Genomic DNA, 19,010 nt, shown 5'->3' with positions numbered 1-19,010 from the left:
TGTGTGTTGATGGATTTGGGGCGGTTTCAAATTTGGGAATACTATGAATAGAGCTGTTATGAACATTCATGTACGTCTTTTTGTGGACATTGTTTTTAATTCCCTTGAGTAAATACCTAGGAGTGGGCCACATGATAAACGTGTGCTTCACTTCTGAAAACTGCCAAAATATTGTGCTAAGTATCTATGTCACTTTACATCCCTCTCAGCAATGTTTGAGTTCAGTTGCCCCACAGACCCAATAACACTTTGTATTTTTACTCTTCTTAATTTTAGCTATTCTAATGGGAGTACAGTGGCAGCTCATTGTAGCTTTAATTTGCATTTTTTCAATAGCTATTCAATAGCTATTGAACTTCTTTTTCATGCGCTGATACACAATTCATGCATCTTCTTTTATGTAGTTCAACTTTTGCCCATTTTAAAAGCTGTGTTGTCTGGAAGCAGGTCCTCAATCAGATACATCTTTTACAAATATTTCTCCCCATCTGTGGCTTTACTTTTCATTTTCTAAATGGTGTTTTTCAAAGAGCACGAGTTTTAATTTTGATGAAATCCAATTTATTGTTTTGTTTTTTCTGGTTAGTGCTTTTTGTGTCCTATCCAAGAACTCTTTGTTCACCCCCAAAGTCATATATATATATATTGTTCCTGACTAGAAGTTTTACTGTCTTAGCTTTTACATGTATGTCAGTGATCTAATTGGGGTTAATTTTCTGTGTGATGTAAGGTAAAGATAAAGTTCACTTTTGTCCATATGAATATCTTCTTGCTTGCACAACATTCAAAAATCACTCCGCTGCATTCAGATGGTCATGTTTGCGTGGGTCTCCCAACTCGCCACTGCCTTCTACTATTATACAGATCTATCATTAAACCAATTCTATACCATCTTGATTTTTGTAGTTTTGAGTAAGTATTTATAAAATAGTAATATAAAGAACATAAAACTAATCTTTTTTCAAAACTGTTTCAGTTACTCTGTGTCCTTTGTATTTCCAAATAAATTTTAGAATTAGCTTGTCTATTTCTAATAAAAAATTTGCTAAACTTTGCTGGAATTGAGTTGGATTTTTACAGCAATTTGTGGCTAATTCACATCTTAATAATACTGAGTCTTCCAATCCAATAAACATAGTATATCTCTCCATTTATTTACGTTGTCTTCAGGACATTAAAATAATAAGGCTATTGTTTTTATTTCATTTCTCAGTTGTTTAATATATAGAAATACACTGACTTTTGAACAGTATCCTTGTATCCTTGTATCTTATGACCGTGAAAAATCCACTAGTTCTAGGAAGTATTTCTGGTAGATCCCTTACAATGTTCTATGTGCACAATCACATTGTCTGCAAATAAAGAGTTTTGCTTCTTCCTTCCCTTTTCCCTTCCTTCTTTTTATTTATTTTTCATGATTTATTGCACTAAGTAGGAACTCAATAATACTGTTGAACAGAGAGGTATTGAGAGCAGACATCCTACCCTGTTCCTGACCTTACTAGTAAAGTATTCAATATTCTTCACAGAACTCCCTTATCAAATTGGGTAAATTTATTTATAGTTCCGGTTTTCTGAGAGATTTTATGATGAGAGAGTCTTATATTTCATCAAATGCTTTTTCTGCATCTCCAGAGAGGATGAGCATGTGAATTTTCTCCTTTATTGTAGCTTGTTAAACTATTAAATATGTTAATTATTAATATATTAAAATAACAGTCTTTTGTTTTGCAATAACTCCAACTTAATCGTGACATTATTATCCTTTTCACATATTGATAGATTTAACTCGCTAACATTTTTTTAAGAATTTTTGTATCTACAACCTTGTGGGTTAATGGTCTAAATTCCTTTCCTTATAATGTTCTTGTCTAGTAATTACCAGGCTTACACTGGCCTCATAAAAAGGAGATGATAAGTGCTCCCTCCACCTTGTTTTTTGAGTTTGGATGGAATTGGTATGATTTCTTCCACAAACACCTTATAGAATATGCCAGTGCAGCCATCCAGATCCAGAGTCTTCTTTGTGGGGCAGTTTTTAATTACAAATTCAATTTCCTTAACGTATATGGCCCTAATCAGACTTTCTTATTTCTCCTGTGGCAGTTTTGGTAATTTGTATCTCTCAAGGTGTAATACTGTGATTTACAGGAAGAAATACGAATTTCATCTTCATCTCTATTGCAGGCACAGAGCTCCTAAAACGCTTGGAATTTCCTAAGTGGTAAGAGTAACAAAGGTGTCTTTTGTTGTGTTAATGAGGTGACTTTTGGATTGCACCTAAGGATGGGAGGGGGACTGGTTGCCAAGAGAACCAAACCTGTGATTAAAGAGTTGGAATTTTCAATCCCACACCTCTGACCTCAGGGAGGAGAAAAGGGCTGGAGTCCAAAATCATTCGCCAATGGCTAATCATGTAATCAATTATGCACATGTAATGGAGCCTCCATAAAAATCCCAAAGGATGGAGTTCACAAGTTTCCAGGTTGCTGAACCCAAATGATCTGGGGAGAGCGGAGTGCCTGGAGAGCACATGGAAGCTCTACACATTTCCCCATACCCTGCCCCATGCATCTCTCCCACCTGGCTGTTCCTGAGTCATATTCTTTACTGCTAAAGAAGTGATCTAGTCAGTAATATGTTTCTCTGAGTTCTGTGAGTCACTCTACCGAATTAATTGAACCCAAGGAGGGGGTGGTTGGAACCTCCAATCTACAGCCTTCTACAGCTGGTGGGTCAGGCAACAAAGCTGGATTTCCAATTGGTGGCTAAAAGGGTGAAGAGGCAGTCTTACAGGACTGAGCCCTTCACCTGTGGAATCTGATGCTATGGTGTCTCCAGGTAGCCAGTGTCAGAATTGAGTTGAATTGTAGGATACCCGGCTGGTGTTGGAGAACAGCTTGGTTTGGGAACCCACTCCCCCTATGTACACAAACAAATCTGAATGGGTACAGAACCCCTACACAGAATCTGCTCATTTCATTTAAATTGTCAAAGTCACAGACATAAGGTTGTTCATAGTAGTCCCCTTTTATCTTTTTAATGTCTGCAGGCTCTGAATGATGCCCCCTCTTTGACTCCTGATATTGGCATTTTAGGTTTTCCCTCTTTATCACACAAACTGATTTCTCGAGTTTGAAATCCTTTTCAGAGACCGACATAGAGTCGCTCTCTGGTCTGCTGTCAATTCAAAGCCACTAGAAAAGACATACTGTCAAGAATATGCTAAACATTTCACCACAGTTTGGCAAAATCAAGTAGTATTCACTTTCTAAGTTATGTTTTTGGTATCCTTATGCATCCTGAATATATATATGAAAATTTCAGAGCCTTAAATATCTGCCTACCTTCTTCCTAGAGATCGCCCTTAATCCAAACACAATGTTTCAGTAACCAGTAACCAGTTCAAAGTAAGAGTTTGATTCAAGATTATGATCAAATAAAAAGACAGCCAAGAATGATGACAGAAGCTAAGGATTAAGCAGGGAAAAATGATTCTTCTTCCAAATTCCTCACCTAAACTGAAGAGAATTTGCACCATCTCTCATCTAGAGCAGATGCAGTTCTAGTAACCATAAACTATGATTATGATATGAAGTTCCGTCAGTATCTCCAACTAGGGATTCTAGTTCGGCTCATATCACCCCAAGGAAGACTTCAACTGTACCTAGTCCCTCCCACTAAGTCTAGAGTGTGCCCACTAGTATAATTTTGAATCAACTGCACATTTTGCTGAGACATCGTTGGTGCTTTAGGTATCCAAAACTAGTGAGAGTCAGACATGAAGGCAGCTAAAAAAACAAAACAAAATAAAAAAGTGTATCAATTTAAAAATGGGCAAAGGACCTGAGCACACATTTCTACAAAGACATACAAATAGCCAATAAGTACGTAAAGGGTTTTGAACCTCACTAATCATCAGGAAAATGCAAACCAAAACCACAGTAAGATACTACCTCATCCTGTTAGAATAGCTATTACTGCAAAAAAAGAAAAAAAAAAAAAAAAGCAAATGGTAAGTGTTAGTGAAAATGTGGAAAAGAGAGAATCTGGCATACCGCCGGTGAGAATGTAAATTGGTACGGTCATTATATCAGGGCTCCTCAAAAAATTAAAAATAGAACTATCATATGATCCCACAATCCCACTTCTGGGTACTTATCCAAAAGAACTGAAATCAAGATCTCGAAGATAATATTATTCAAACCTAAAAATAAGGAAATCCTGCCATTTGTGACAACATGAAGGAACCTGGAGGATATTATGCTAAGTGAAATAAGTGAGTCATGGAAAAGTAGATAAATACTATATGATCTCAGTTATATACGTAATCTGAAATAGACTCACAGAAGAGAGTATATTGTGAGGGGCTAGAGAGTAGGGGAAATGGAGAATTGACTGTCAAAGGGTACAAAGTTTCACTTATGCAAGATTCTGGAGACCTACTATAGAGCTTAGAGCTTATACCTAACAATACTATATCACATACTTAAAATTTGCTCAGAGGGTAGATCTTATTTTAAGAGTTCTTCACACACACACACACACACACACACACCACACAAATAGCAATAACAATTACGGCCTTCATGGAGGGAATGGTTTCATGGTGTATACTTATCCCCAAACTCACTGAGTTGTACACGTTAAATATGTACGCTTTTTACCTATCAATCATACCTTTTTTTTTTTAAGATTTTATTATTTATTTGAGAGAGAGATTGAGATCACAAGTAGGCAAAGAGGCAGGCAGAGGGGGGGGAAGCAGACTCCCCACTGAGCAAAAAGCACGATTCGGGGCTGGATCCCAGGATCCCGAGATCATGACCTGAGGTGAAGGCAGAGGCTTAATCCACTGAATCACCCAGCTGCCCCTCAATCATACCTTTTTTAAAAAAACCAAAGCATGGACAATATTCAGAACTCTAAAATACGTGGGTATCTAACAACTACTATAACAGAAGGACTTTTGAAGAAGCAATGTTGGACTTTGGTTTAAAGAGTTTTATATCTAAGTCAACTTGGGAAGCTGGGATTTCCTATTAACTCTCAGAGACAGTGTCTCTGCCTAGGAAAAAAGCAAAAGAGAAATCCATTCACCACTGCCATTCTTTCTTCTATTGATATATTCATGCCCACCTTTTAGTGTCTCTTGGCACACAGAGATACAAGCATGGGGTTCTAAACTTAAACATCACTTCCTAGAAGACAAGAAATATCGCATATATGCCCTCACATTCAAGGGTATCAGTTTTCTCAAAGGCCTCTCTTAATCCTTTGAATTCAAATCATCCTCTTCCGAGATGCCTATCAACCTTGGTTATGCCTTCTTCATTTGCTTACTGGTCTCGCTATGCCAGATCCTCCTTATCTTGTCAATGACTTTGCTCCTTCTCCAACATCACTTTCAGTGACTTCAAGAAATCCTGCTTCTTTTGCAGAATGGCAGCTGGACTCTGTAATTAGCTTACATTGTTATCTGCACTGTGTTATCCCGTGCATCTCACATTCCACGAGATTGAAAGACAAGACTGATTCAAAGGACAGACAGAATAGCTGCTGGTGTTAAACGAGGAAGAGTATGGAGAGAGAATTCTTCAGTTGATAATTAGTTTATTATTACTTACATTAAAGTATCTTCTGAAACCCTTCATGATGTATACTTAAGTAAAGAGCACCACAGATATATATGAATGATAAATATGAAAGAGAACATATGGAGAGAGTAAGTATGTATGTTTTACTCCATTATAACTTTTCCTATTCTTGATAGAGTTAATACAATTGATCATAAGATGCACAAGAGAAATTATTATACCCTTCTGTAAATGACACTAAAAAAATTATTTTTATAACATACCTAAAAGGGAACAATAGCTTCAATATGACCAGAATCAGAGCTATATCACTTTCAAAATATTACTTTTGACTGAAGTATAACATACACACAAAAATGTGCAATACGTATCAACTGTTGGATTTTAAAGTGCTCTTTAACACGAAGTTTATTTTATCCAAAAAGAATATTACTTTGGAATACTAATGACATGTAGAAATATGTATGATTACAAATAGAAGAAAATAATCACAATTTTAATCTAGAAATTTTCACTTGCTTAGTCATTTAAGTTTTCTCTCCATATTTTTGCATGTTTTCTTTACACTGATTTCAATTTGGTCGGAAAAATTCCAAAATCAGGCCACCATTAAATATTCGGACTTTGGAAGGAGCTATGAATGTCTCTGCGTCCTGTTTTTCCCAAACTTGGAAGATCACCAGGGGATCTTTTTAAAAGTTAAAGCTTTTCAGTCTCACTTCCAGGGATTCTAATTCATTAGTTTAATGGTGGAAAGAAGAACCTGTGGTTTTATAAGTTGTCCAAGTGAGTCTAATGATCACCCAGATTCACCTGACTTAAATTCCTACCAACGCAGGAATTCTGTCTGTTATTCCCCAAGTGAAGGTCATCTTGTCTGCAAAGAATACATTCAATCTCAGTTACATTCTATTAAAAAATTATTTCTTCCAGGGCGCCTGGGTGGCTCAGTGGGTTAAAGCCTCTCTGCCTTTGGCTGGGGTCATGATCCCAGGGTCCTGGGATCAAGCCCTGCATCGGGATCTCTGCTCAGCAGGGAGCCTGCTTCCCCCTCTCTCTTTCTGCCTGCCTCTCTGACTACTTGTGATCTCTGTCTGTCAAATAAATAAATAAAATCTTTAAAAAAAAAAATTATTTCTTCTGAATACTGAGCTGAATGAATGGGCTCATCTATCTATCCACTGATCCTAGCTCTACTCTTCATAGCCATACAAAATAAATCTTACCTCTTTCCCATATTACAATCCTTAAAAAATACCTTTGTACAGTGCTTTATAAGTTTTTTTCCCTCCATTTACAAAATTGGTAAGATATATTATGTGTGTCTGTCTAAGCATGTATATGTCTTTTTATCTATCTATTCACTATCCATCTACATAGAGAGACCCACATGTACAGAGGGGTGCTGACCCCCACATAGTTGAAAATCTGTGTATACTCTTGACTCCCCAAAACTTGCTGTTGACTGGAAGCCTTACTGATGACAGAAACAGTCAATTAAAACATATTTTGTAGGGCCACCTGGGTGGCTCAGTCGTTAAGCGTCTGCCTGTGGCTCAGGTCATAGGCCCAGGGTCCTGGCATTAAGTCAGGAGGCCTGCTTTTCCCTCTCCCATTCTCCCTGCTTGTGCTCTCTCTCTTGCTGTGTCTCTCTTTGTCAAATAAACAAAATCTTAAAAATAAACAAAACGTATTTTGTATATTATATGTACCATATAGTATATCCTTATAGTAAAGTTAGCTAGAGAAAAAAAATGTTCTTAACAAAATCATAAGAAAAAGAAAATACATTTACAGTACTATCTTGCTTTTGTCGAAAAATGTCCGCATATAAGTAGACCCACATAGTTCAAATCTGCGCTGTTCAAAGGTCAATTGAATGTATCTTCCTGTGGGCAGAGAAGGGTGTCTATAATATACTATTAAACGAAAAAAAAAAGTAAATTGAAAACACTTCCTAAAAGCATTACAATAAATGCTTGATTGAAACTGGGTGTCCAGGGCGCCTGGGTGACTCAGTGGGTTAAGCCGCTGCCTTCGGCTCAGGTCATGATCTTAGGGTCCTGGGATCGAGTCCCGCATCGGGCTCTCTGCTCAGCGGGGAGCCTGCTTCCCCCTCTCTCTGCCTGCCTCTCTGCCTACTTGTGATCTCTCTCTGTCAAATAAATAAATAAAATCTTTTAAAAATAAATAAATAAATAAATAAACTGGGTGTCCAGAGCATTTCCCTCCCTTCACATTCACTAGGAAGATACATTTCCAGAAGCCAATATGCAGAATCAGAGGAAAAAGTAGGACTCACTGATCAACCTAACACAAGTTTTTTAAAATACAGAATCTTTACATATTAGCAAACTTGTGGGTATTAAAGATGCCTAAATATCTTGAGTTTAAAAAAAAAAAAAATCATGCCTATGAATCTCCAAGATCATAGTAGCTAAGACATATCCAGGAGAAAAGTAATCACAAATCCAGTTTTTTATCTACTGATATTTAAGGATGCTCTCCACATTCTAAGGAAAAAAGAACATCTTGATTTCCTTAAGAAGTTCTGTCAAGATGTATTAAAGGTAAATGCAGTGAACAAGAGTGTTAAGTCAAGAGACTCTGTCCTCGCTTGAAGAAGGAACAGGAAGTTGCGGGATGGGAAGCAGGCTGGTGCACACAGCACTCCTCATGACCGCCAGACGCGGAGCCAGAATGGGGGTGCGTGACAAGGGGTAAAGGCAAGAAGAAACCAATTCTGCATCAAAAACACACTCAGGATCACACAGAAGACTCAAGAGCAGCCAGTGTGACTAAGGAAAAGCAAATACACTCTTCAACTTGCCATTTTTTGATAATTATAGTTTGCTCTGGTCTGCCTACAAACTTTCCCAAAGGTGGGTGAGCATTCAGAAATACCACATTTGGGTTCTCAATCTATTCTCTTATTCACAAATCTACACCATGGGATCCCTTGCATATTAATAGATAACCAGAAAAAAGAGGACTTACAAAAACAATTTCCATCACATTCAGTTTCTTAAACCAAAGTACAGCGTATCCATTTGTCTCAGATTATTTTTGTTTAAAGATTTTATTATTTGACAGAGAGAGACACAGCAAGAGAGGGAACATAGGCAGGGGGAGTGGGAGAGGGAGAAGGAGGCTTTCCACTGAACAGGGAGCTCTATGCGGGGCTCAGTCCCAGGACCCTGGGATCATGACCTGAGGTAAAGACAGACACTTAACGACTGAGCCACCCAGGCGCTCAGTCACAGATTATCTTAGAAAAGGCCAGCTTCCAGATTTTATTGTGAAATAAACTATTTGCACAACACTCTCTCTCTCTCTTTTTTTTTTTTTTTTTTTTAAGAATATGAAGCTTCAGCTAAAAAACTATTCTGGTGGAAGCAATCCCAAATGAAGATTTCACACGAAGATGTCTTCCTACTCCAAACCAACAGAACATATAGAAGGCTCCTAAGATTTAACATATTTAATTATTTATGGTCAATTAAAATTAGATAAATTATAGGACAATCTTTAAATCCAATAACCTTTGGGTTTACTAATCTAATCACATCAACCAGAAAGAAAAACAAGGGCCTCCCATATGGTCTTTCTGTAACAGAAAGTAGCTGCATTCAGGAGGTGCATCTGTGCGTCTCTACTCACAGTCGCGCTGCTCATGCTGAAATCACCATATTGTTAACTATCGTAAGATGACAGGCCCCTTCACAGGGCAAAGAACAAAAGAAATGAAATATCACTTTTGTACTAGAATTATTTAGCCTGGTAGAAACTAAAGAAAGGAAGAAAGGATCAGAGATTTTGGAACCAAGGAATAAGGACTTCGCAAAATGTTTATCTTGGAAGAAATGAATGCTAAGGAACACTGACAACGTATGGAGAAATCTTCTGCAGCTGGGGGTCCTCATTTGTTGATGGCCTCTGTCTCGTGATAGGGTCCCACTCAATTCATTCAAACCCGGACTTCTGCCAAAATGTCCCTTCATGCTTGCTACTGCTACTGCACTATTCTAATTTCTGGCAGGTTCTACCTTTAATCCCAACCTGCAACATAAAGCTTTTGCCATGCAATGGTATTCTGACATACAGACTCAGATATACAAAGGAACACATGTTTAAAGTTAAATAATAGTGCTCTACTATGTGGTGGTACAATGAGCCTAGAATGGATCCTAGGCCTGCCCTGAATAAAAACACATACTTTGAAAAAAAATATTCCAGTATTGTTTTGAGTAGCATGTATCCTTTTCATAAAGTACTTAAGTATTATTTTAAGCAGTGCAGGTTTTCCAGAAACCAGATTTCCACAAGACTAGTGACATATTGTCTATCTTAAAAAATCTACAAATGGTTTCTTTTTATCAGTTTTGGAATTAAGCAAAAAAGAGAAAAATACAACAATAGTATAATCCCCAAATTCTCATCATCTAGAATTAACAACTGCTAACATTTTATCATAATCAATGCCATGATCATTTTAAACTTGTAACAAAATGCTTATGGTATTAAAAAATACTTAATAAAGAACATTAATATACAAACCATTCATTTCAAGAAAAAAATTTTTTACCAACACAGGAATGTTATCTTTTTATAGTTTCCCCACCAGCCTGATTCCCCATCCAGTGGTGTGTTAATTACCACTATCTCACCTCTTACTGCAAATTATTTCATATATGAGTGCTGCACACTGTCTGCGTTACTGTTACTTGGTAACCAGTTTCCCAAAGGGAGGAAAGATGCAAAGAAAAAAGGCATCAAAGATGTGAACAGCACTCCTCATGGAAATGGAGGTCTAGAAGACAAAATATTCATACCCTACACACTTCTGTACAATCTAAGTTAAGTATTGTATGTATACATACATACACAATGATGTATGTAGATGTTTACATATACAAACTCAATAACATTTTGGAATTTTTCTCAGTTTTGATTCACTCATTCATTCACTCACTGGAAAAAATATTTGTTGCCAATAATGGGCTAGGCATTCTTCTAGGCACAGAAAATACCACTGAACAAAACGAACTGCACTTAACACTTATATTTTAGATATATGATCTGCCTGAACAAATAAGCAAGATCAGATAGATAAGCATGTCACATGGAGAATACGTGACAGGGGAGAAAACCATAGCAAGGAAAGAGGGCAGGTTGTGCCCTGGGAGTAGGGGAGACACGTTCAATAAACTCAATGGTCAGCAAAGGCCTCACTCAGGTGACCTTGAGGCAAAACCTAGAGGAGACGAGTAAGTGAGGCCGGTGGACCCCTGAGGGAGGAGAGTGCTCCAGGTGAAGGGGACAGCTAGTGGCAGGAAGGTTCTGGGGAATGCCATGCCCAGTGTGTGCACAAGAGTCCAGAATGGCCCATACAGAGCAAGGGCAGTGAGAGCCGCAGGAGGGGAGATCAGGGAGGTGGTGGGAGCGCGAATAGTCCAGGGCTTTGCAGGCCAGTAAGAACTTTGGCTTTGAAGCCCGGGGGAAATGAGAAGCCATCAGAGGAATGTGAGCAAAGGAGTGACGTGCTCTGATTTACAGAAGGTCCGCTCTGGTCACTGTGTAGAGAACAGGCTCCAGGCTGGCAAGCACTTGAAAGACTGTCAACCAGACAGTCGGCCAGATTTGCATGGTATGCGGGAGAGAGAGCAAAGATCACTCCACCTGGAAGGTGGAAGGGAGTGCTAGTGCTTGGGAGGAGGAGGAAACAGCGAAAATGGGCAGCAGTAGTTGGAGAGAATCAGGAGTTCGGTTTTCCATATGCCTCATCACTATTCCAGTGCAGACTGGACAGGTGGATATAGGAATCTGAATTCAAGGGATATGAAGACCACACAGGTGGAGACAACACAGGCACACACACACAGACACGTACACACACACATACACGCACAAGCACACGCACAAATATATAGGTGTAAATATGAGTTATCAGTATACACTTGATGTTTAAAGTCATGAAACAGCACAGAGAGAAAAGAGGGTCAAACTCTGACATATACGAAGATTTAGCAGGTCAGAAAGTTGAGGAAATCCAGGGACTGGGAAGTGAGAAGGAGCGATCAAGGAGGCAGGGAGATAACCAAGACGGTACAGGGTACTGAATCTAAGTGAACGGGGAATAAAAATTAAAGCCCTTCCTACATATTCATTCATTAACTCAACACTATTTACTGAGCACCTACTATGAGACAGACACAGGAGAAGCAAGCACGGTGCCTGTTCTTCTGAGGGCTGCAGGCCAGGGGGGGAATACAGATTACTAAACACACTTGCAAGCACTATTCCTGATAAGGTACAGGGTGTCTGGGGATAGCACTGTGGGGGGCAATTAATCCAGTCTTGGAGGGTCAGGAAAGGCCTTCCTGAGGAAGTGATGTTGGAGACTAGAATGGTGAGGAAAATCAGGCATGGAGGGGAGGGGCGTGGAGGAGGGGCAGCTGGAAGGAAGAATGGGAGAAAACAGCATCTGCAAGGTGCAGAAGTGGAGAGGCCCGTGGAAGGGACAACCGGGCAGTACAGGACGTGCAGGAGAAGGGCGGGCCTGATTACTGACTGTCTCTGCAGACTTCTTGGAATTTTGAACTTTATTCCAAAGGCAACCGGAAGCCAGAAAGGTGTTTTTACACAGGAGAACATAACAATCAGCCTTTGATTTCAGGAGGAGCACTGTGACTACGGCAGGGGCAGAGCACGGGCAGGTGACAAGGCTCAAGGCTGGGCACCTGGGAAAGTTGTTAGGAAGCCGGGCCAGCGGCTCAGCGCTGAACTCGGCTGGTGGCGGCGGGATGTGGAATGCGGCGGGATGTGGAATGCGGACTCCACAGGACTTTGGATAGGAGGAATGAGGAGAGAGAAGGGTCAAGGATGATAACCTGGTTTCTGACTGGGACAGATAAGGGGACAGCGGTGCTACTCACTCAAAGAAGCAAGAGGGGAAGGCTGCTGGTCAGAGTAGAATTTGTTCAAGTTTGAACTGCCTGCGGGGGATCAAAAAACAAAAAAATAAAACAAACAAACAAACAAACAAAAACACAACAAAAAAAAAACCACCGCGTAAAACAGGCAAAAGGCTACACAGGTCTGGAGATCAACTATAAAACCTGGGATTGAGCTGTGAATTTGGAGCCCCAGCACGCAGAGGAAAGCCATGGGAGTGAGAAAGAGAAGAGCCCAGAGGAATGGCAAAAAGCCTGGCTCTAGGTAAAGCCAACAGGAAAAGGGCAGAGAAGAAGAAGAACCCCAGGGAGACAGAGAAGGAAAGAGAGAGAGCAGGAGAGCGCCTGAGAAGGAACAAAAGCCAAGTGCACAGTATTTCAGAAAGAGGAGCAAAAGTATGAATTCTCATAGTTCATACACTGAAAAATACCTTGCTGTGTTATTTACCCTATTCCAAAATCAACCAACGATTATCTTTCATCAGCTATAATACATTTAACCCCAGGATAATCTTGGTCTAGATGAAGCAGCAAGACATAAAATGAAATAATCAATAAATAATACTGATTGGCATCAGTAAATATGTTTGTTTGAACAACAGACAATGAAAAGTGCTAAAAATTCTGTTACTGGGCAATACTATGGTCTACAGATAAAGAGTAAAATAAATATCAGAAATAGGAAAAATAGGGGTGCCTGGGTGGCTCAGTCGGTTAAGCATCTGCCTTGGCTCGGGTCATGATCCCAGGGTCCTGGGATCAGCCCTGTGTAGGGCTCCTTGCTCAGCGGGGGGTCTGTTTCTCCTGCCCCCTCTGCTGTTCCCCCTGCTCGTGCGCTCTCTCTGTCAAATATATTTTTAAAATCTTAAAACAAACAAACAAAGAAATAGGAAAAATAATGTGGTCTAAAAAGCTGAGGACTAAGTTTTTACCTCTGATAAAAAAAAAAAAAAAAGAGGCAAGTTGAATCCCGGAAGGATGAGCACTATAAGATATGAAAGGGGTGATCACATCAACAAGGATCCAGGGTCTAAATTAAGCGATTCTGTGAGATGTCGGAACACTTCACAGACCAGACTGCACACAGACACACACCAAAACACACTCACTGGCTCAGAGTGAGTGAAAGATTATTTGCAGACATGCAAAGTCTATAACTCTGCATGAAATAGAATTGTGCCATCCTTACTGCATAATCCCAAGATATATTCTACTGAGCTGTCACAATTCATTATTTGAAGAGGACTGTTTGTTAGTTGTTTGGTTTTTAACCTTTCAACATATCCTTGGGGAGGGATGCTTATATTTATTCATATTTATTCACGTACCAACACAATTAGATTCTAATACATAAGATGAACACGAAGTTTCTGAATGTTCTTCAACAGAGCAGTAGCCCTTATTTAGAAAAGGTGGAATTAACTAACTAGGTTAAGTCATGAATCAGAGATTCCTATTAATTTACTATACCAATTTCTTCAGTCATGCACAGTTAAGTCTTTTGGCTGATTAGCAACATGAATATTAAGACATACATGCTCGGGGCACCTGGGTGGCTCAGTGGGTTAAAGCCTCTGCCTTCAGTTCAAGTCATGATCTCAGGTTCCTAGGATCCAGCCCCGCATCTGGCTCTCTGCTCAGCAGGGAGCCTGCTTCCTCCTCTCTCTCTGCCTGCCTCTCTGCCTACTTGTGATGTGTCTGTCAAATAAATAAAATCTTAAAAAAAAAGACATACATGCTCATATCTTCGTTACAAAAAACACATGTAAATTTACTATTCAAAAACATATTAAGGATCACAGCTATTGGTTTCTAAAAGTTTTTAAAGAATGACAGTATACGACTCTAGAATGTAATACTTCTAATAAAATTAAGCACAGAAATCAAGTGCCGTGTTCGAAGACTTAAATATGTATCGACCCAAAGTATTCCAATAGTGACTCTACGTTTATTACTAAAAAATATTCACAAGACTTAAAGTGATCAGAAGTATCAATGAGAGTTAAATACACAACAATGAAACAGGCAACTCCTTAAGCTGAGATTTTAAAATGCTGTCTGAAAGCATTTAAGCTCCTTTATTCCTATTCCCACAAGCAAAAAATACCTACCTATTCTTTAAAAAGTCAAACAATATGATAGGTTAATATCAAGCTCAAGTTCTGTGTATAATCTTTAAATAAGCAAAATACAGGCAATATAATGTTTTCTCGGTTCCCAAACTACAAATAACACATCTATACCAGCAGTAACAGCCAAACGAGAACAAATTTCACAGCCCTTAAAAAAAATACATAACTGTCAGTGTTAACATAAGCCAAGTTTGCAACTGGAAACACTGCTTTCTAGCTAAGGACAAGATGTATCTATTATAAATTCTTGGTTAGAGGACACCTCTTAAATGACCCCCGCCCCAAAAAATCAAATAACATTAGTTTTTGCAAATATAATGCAAATAACATGCTAATTGAAGTATTCACGAGACAATGACAAATGAGGCTTTGGGACCACAGCACATATTATTATGTAACTACCATACACATTAAGCAATCACCAAGTTGCAGGTAGGCCTTCCAAAAGGAGTTATTATGGTTTACCATGATCAGAGGATTGTGGTGTTATACTTAATCACGTTTTTACCTGCAAGCAGGTGTTTACAGGTGTCAAAAAGCAAAACACAGATTCTAACTGTAAACGCATAGTACTAAGGAGTTGTACAGTAATGGCACATTGTACCCACCTCCCTGTATTTTCTGCATAAAACTTCCTAATCCAGTACGAAGTGAGCTACATGAAGCAAGTTTCTCTGCATGCTTTAAAAACAAAATTTCACTTGACTCATTTTTATTAAAACGCCAAAACTCACACACTCAATAACTAGACCTTGTTTCGATGGGCATGAAGTGAAAATTTAACACAAGGTACAAAAACAATAGTGAGAGTAAAGCCTCTTTGGGGGAAGTTACTATAATCTATTCAATCCTTCAATAAAAATATACACGGCTCAATACAGACTTTAAAATTTAAAGAGTAACAATATTCAGTACATTTAGCAAGCAAATTACACAGAAACCACCAATAACCAATTAAATACCATGTAGTCATTATAGAATGAAATATAAAATAAAGAAAAAATATATATATAGAAATAGAGAGAGATGAAAGAATTTAAGAGGTAACAGGGCATATGGGTGTCATAAATCAATGGATTTTCTGATTTCTGTCCTGCCTGCGGAAAAAACTTCAGGAAGCCTGGCATATCATCTTCAGAGCCTTCCCAAAGATGATGGTCCAAAGGCAAAGCCAGGCACCTGACACCCCAAGGGCAGCTCACAGAACTTCTAAGCAGTGAAAGGAAGGGCATAAATAAAAGAACAGGAATGTCAGGAGATTTTTCAGGGACTTGGAATTACAACTCTACAGACTCTATAAATCTGTTTTTCAAGGCTGTGCTTCAACTGTCCACGGGAAAAGACCTGTTTTTCTACCCAGAGCAGAGATCCGCACCAACAGCAAGCCAGAATACCGACCAGAGCCAAAGTGAGACTGAAGTCCCGTTACAACGAGCATACCAGGAGCCCTCTCCCCACCTCGGAGAGCCAGTCTTGGCTACATACCCACAAAACGCACAAAGGCATCTCCTAACCGGCCCAACTGGGGAACCACTGGTGGATGGGAACTGAAGGAAAACAGAGACACTTGCAGGATTCCCAGTCACCTGAAATGGGAGAATTCCCTACTCGGAGGTGGTGGGGCAAGATGGGGCATTTCGAAGTGAAGAAACCCTTCTTGCAGAAGAAATCACTGGAAGTTCCTGGAAGCAAAAATGTGCAAGACTACACCGCCCTAGGGTTAAGCTGGGACACTCCCACAAATCAGCCCAAAGGCCCCAAAGCCTCTCCTGAGGCCCGTGGCGGCTGACCCCCGCTGTCCCCCCACTCTCTTCCCGCAGGACACCTTGTAGACAGTGTAGACAGTGGCCCAAGGTGCTGCCCCTGCGCTTACCTCACAGGTGGGGGACCCGCAGGCTTTGAGCTTGTCACCATCTCCCTCCGGTAGACCAGTCCGACGTGTGGCCATCATTTCATTTCAAATTACATAGAAGGGACCAACCCTTTGGAGTCCACATTGGGGGGCGGAATGCCACCACACACCAAAAAGGGAAGAAATCCACACCAGGCTCCGAGGAGGTGCAGGGCTGGTGAAACAGGTAATGTGCCTGGGAATGGAATGTGTTTATGAAGCCCCTTCAGAACGCCCTGATGATTTCTTCGGACTTCAACTGACTTCACCGTCTTCGTCCATTTCTCGAGACTCCAAAAACAAAGACGACGGGTCCTCTTGGCAGCTAACGAGGCCAACTGCAGAAAGCGGTCCCCCTCCTCCTCCTAGCGCTCCTCGGAGACCAAGAGGAATCTGAGCGGGTCGCGAAGGCTCGAGCGTCAGCTCCCCAAAGAGATCTCTCCTAGAACAGGGAATAGTTAAAGGGCATGAACTTTCTCCAGACGCTGACCTTAGCCTTGCCACAAGTCTACACCAAGTTCGCGGTTCCAACACGCGGATAGATTATTCGATCCCTGCGGATAAACCTCCCGCAGGAAAAAGGAAATAATCCTCCCAGATAAAACATTAAGAAAAAAGGGGAAAACTATAAATCAGGGGGAGAGAATGAGAAACATCAGAACTGCACGGTGGCTGCGACAAACACGCCTGGTTGGTGTGCAGCCTTCAGGGAAAAAAAAAAAAAATCCGTCTTCAAGTGTATTTTAATTAATGTATTTTCTGGGCAGAAGAGACAGTGTCCAGGCTCTTGGGCATCACCCAGATCCGTACACTTAACGGAAGTTTTCTCCCCACGAGATTAAAATGGAGAGGTTTTACTTTTCAAAAACCCTGCTCGCTCCCCGACACCCCGGCCCCCAAATAAAAACAAAAAGCCAGTCCCGGAGGCGGGCAGCCCAGCTCGCCGGCGTTCGCTGGCCGGCCGGGTGAGTCTGGGCGCCCGCACCCCTGCCCCTGCGCCCCGAGGCTGCCCCCGAGGAGGCGGCTGTTTTGCTTGGCCGGCGGCAGGGCTGGGCGGGGAGGCGTGCGCGGCCGCGGGTGGGACCCGGGCGCAGCTCCCTCTCCGGGGCATTATTCTGGAGCGACAGAAATGAAGCCGCAGCCCAGGCAACTTTTATTTACTTGCTGCTCCCCAAACTACCAGTCGACACACCATCTTTCCCTTTCCCTGGGGCCACCTAGGAAAGAGAGAGAGGGAAAAAAAAAAAAAAAAACAACGGGAAAAAAAAAAAAAAACCCACCACCCACCTACCACTATTTCCTCCGCCCCTTCCAGAGGCGGGTCGGTGATCTCGATCTCCCGGGAAGGGCGGCCCAAATATGCACTTTTGAAAAAGGTGTCGGGAGACCCGGGGTGGGGGACAAAAAACGAGGGGCTTACCCTTCCCAGCCCGCCGGGCCCAGCTTCCGAGGCGCGGCGGCGAGCAGGAGCGGGGACGCGGGCCGGGACGCGCTAGGCCGCAGGCTCGGTTAATATTCATGAGCGGACGGGAGGCGCCCCTCCTCCACGGCCGGCCGGCCGGACCCCGGCGCCCGCCGCCGGCCTTTGTGCCCTTCCCTCCTTCCTCCGGCCCTCCCTCGCTCCGCACACGCGGGCGCGGCCCCTCCGCCCCCGCCGGGCGCCCGCCGCAGGCTCCCTCCGACCCCGAGCCAGCGCCGGGCGGGGTGGCCCGAGGTGGCGGGAAGGGAGGGAGCCCGCGGCGAGCCGGGCTCTCCACCCGCCCGCGGGCGCTGCGCCCTCTCGGCTAAGGCGGAAAGTAAAACAGACACGCACCGGAGAAAGCGGGGCGAGTGGATCCGCTCGGGGCTGCCCGGCCCCAGGCAGCGCGCCTCGCACGCCCGGCGCGAGCCGCACCGAGCGGCAGGACGATCCGGCGCTGCCCGCCGCCGCGCTCCGAGGCCGCCGCCCCCGGCCGGCCGCTCCCAGGCACCGCCGCGACCTGCCCCGGCCGGCCCCGGGCTCTCGGCCGCCGCGGGAGGGCGTGGGGCGGGGCGGCGGCCGCCGGACTCTCCCCTCGCCTCGCCGGGCCGGGCCGGGGCCGCGCTCGGGCGCCCGCGATCGCCAAGTGACAGAAGTGCCTCGCTCCGCTGCCGCGCCGAGCTGTTTCCCGGGGGCGGATTTCTCGCTTCTTCCTCCCTGGATCCACCTCCTCCCACTCCACCTCCTTCCCCTCCCCTCCCCAGGGGAGGCTCTGAGGCTGAATATTTTCTGTCTTGAATAATACGGTCCCGGGAACCGACGCTGGAGAAGGGGGATTAGCCGGGGCAGGGGGTCCTCGCCAACCCCCTCCCAAGGCGTCTCCGACCTACGAGCCCTCGCTGCCCCCCCCCCCAAATCCGGCACACACGAAACCTCCCCTGCCTTCCCCAGTCTGCGGAGCGCAGAGCGGGAGCGGCC

The 19,010-nt window shown here is 42.5% G+C and overlaps 1 protein-coding gene across 1 annotated transcript in view; it reads right to left on the bottom strand.

Annotated features, from left to right (window-relative positions):
* The window catches only part of ARHGAP21 (Rho GTPase activating protein 21), a 137,192-nt gene extending 118,683 nt beyond the window's left edge, over nt 1-18,509 (bottom strand). The window contains 2 exon segments of the mRNA XM_059404163.1: nt 16,556-17,015; nt 18,387-18,509. Of these exon segments, the coding sequence (XP_059260146.1) occupies nt 16,556-16,633 (78 nt within the window). The 5' untranslated portion in view covers nt 16,634-17,015; nt 18,387-18,509.
* Between the last annotated feature and the right edge of the window lie 501 nt (nt 18,510-19,010).

Source organism: Mustela nigripes, chromosome 6 (genome assembly GCF_022355385.1).
Source record: "Mustela nigripes isolate SB6536 chromosome 6, MUSNIG.SB6536, whole genome shotgun sequence".
NCBI classification, from domain to species: Eukaryota; Metazoa; Chordata; class Mammalia; order Carnivora; family Mustelidae; genus Mustela; species Mustela nigripes.
Note: the sequence above shows the minus strand (reverse complement) of the source record. Positions and strands in the feature narration are given on the sequence as shown.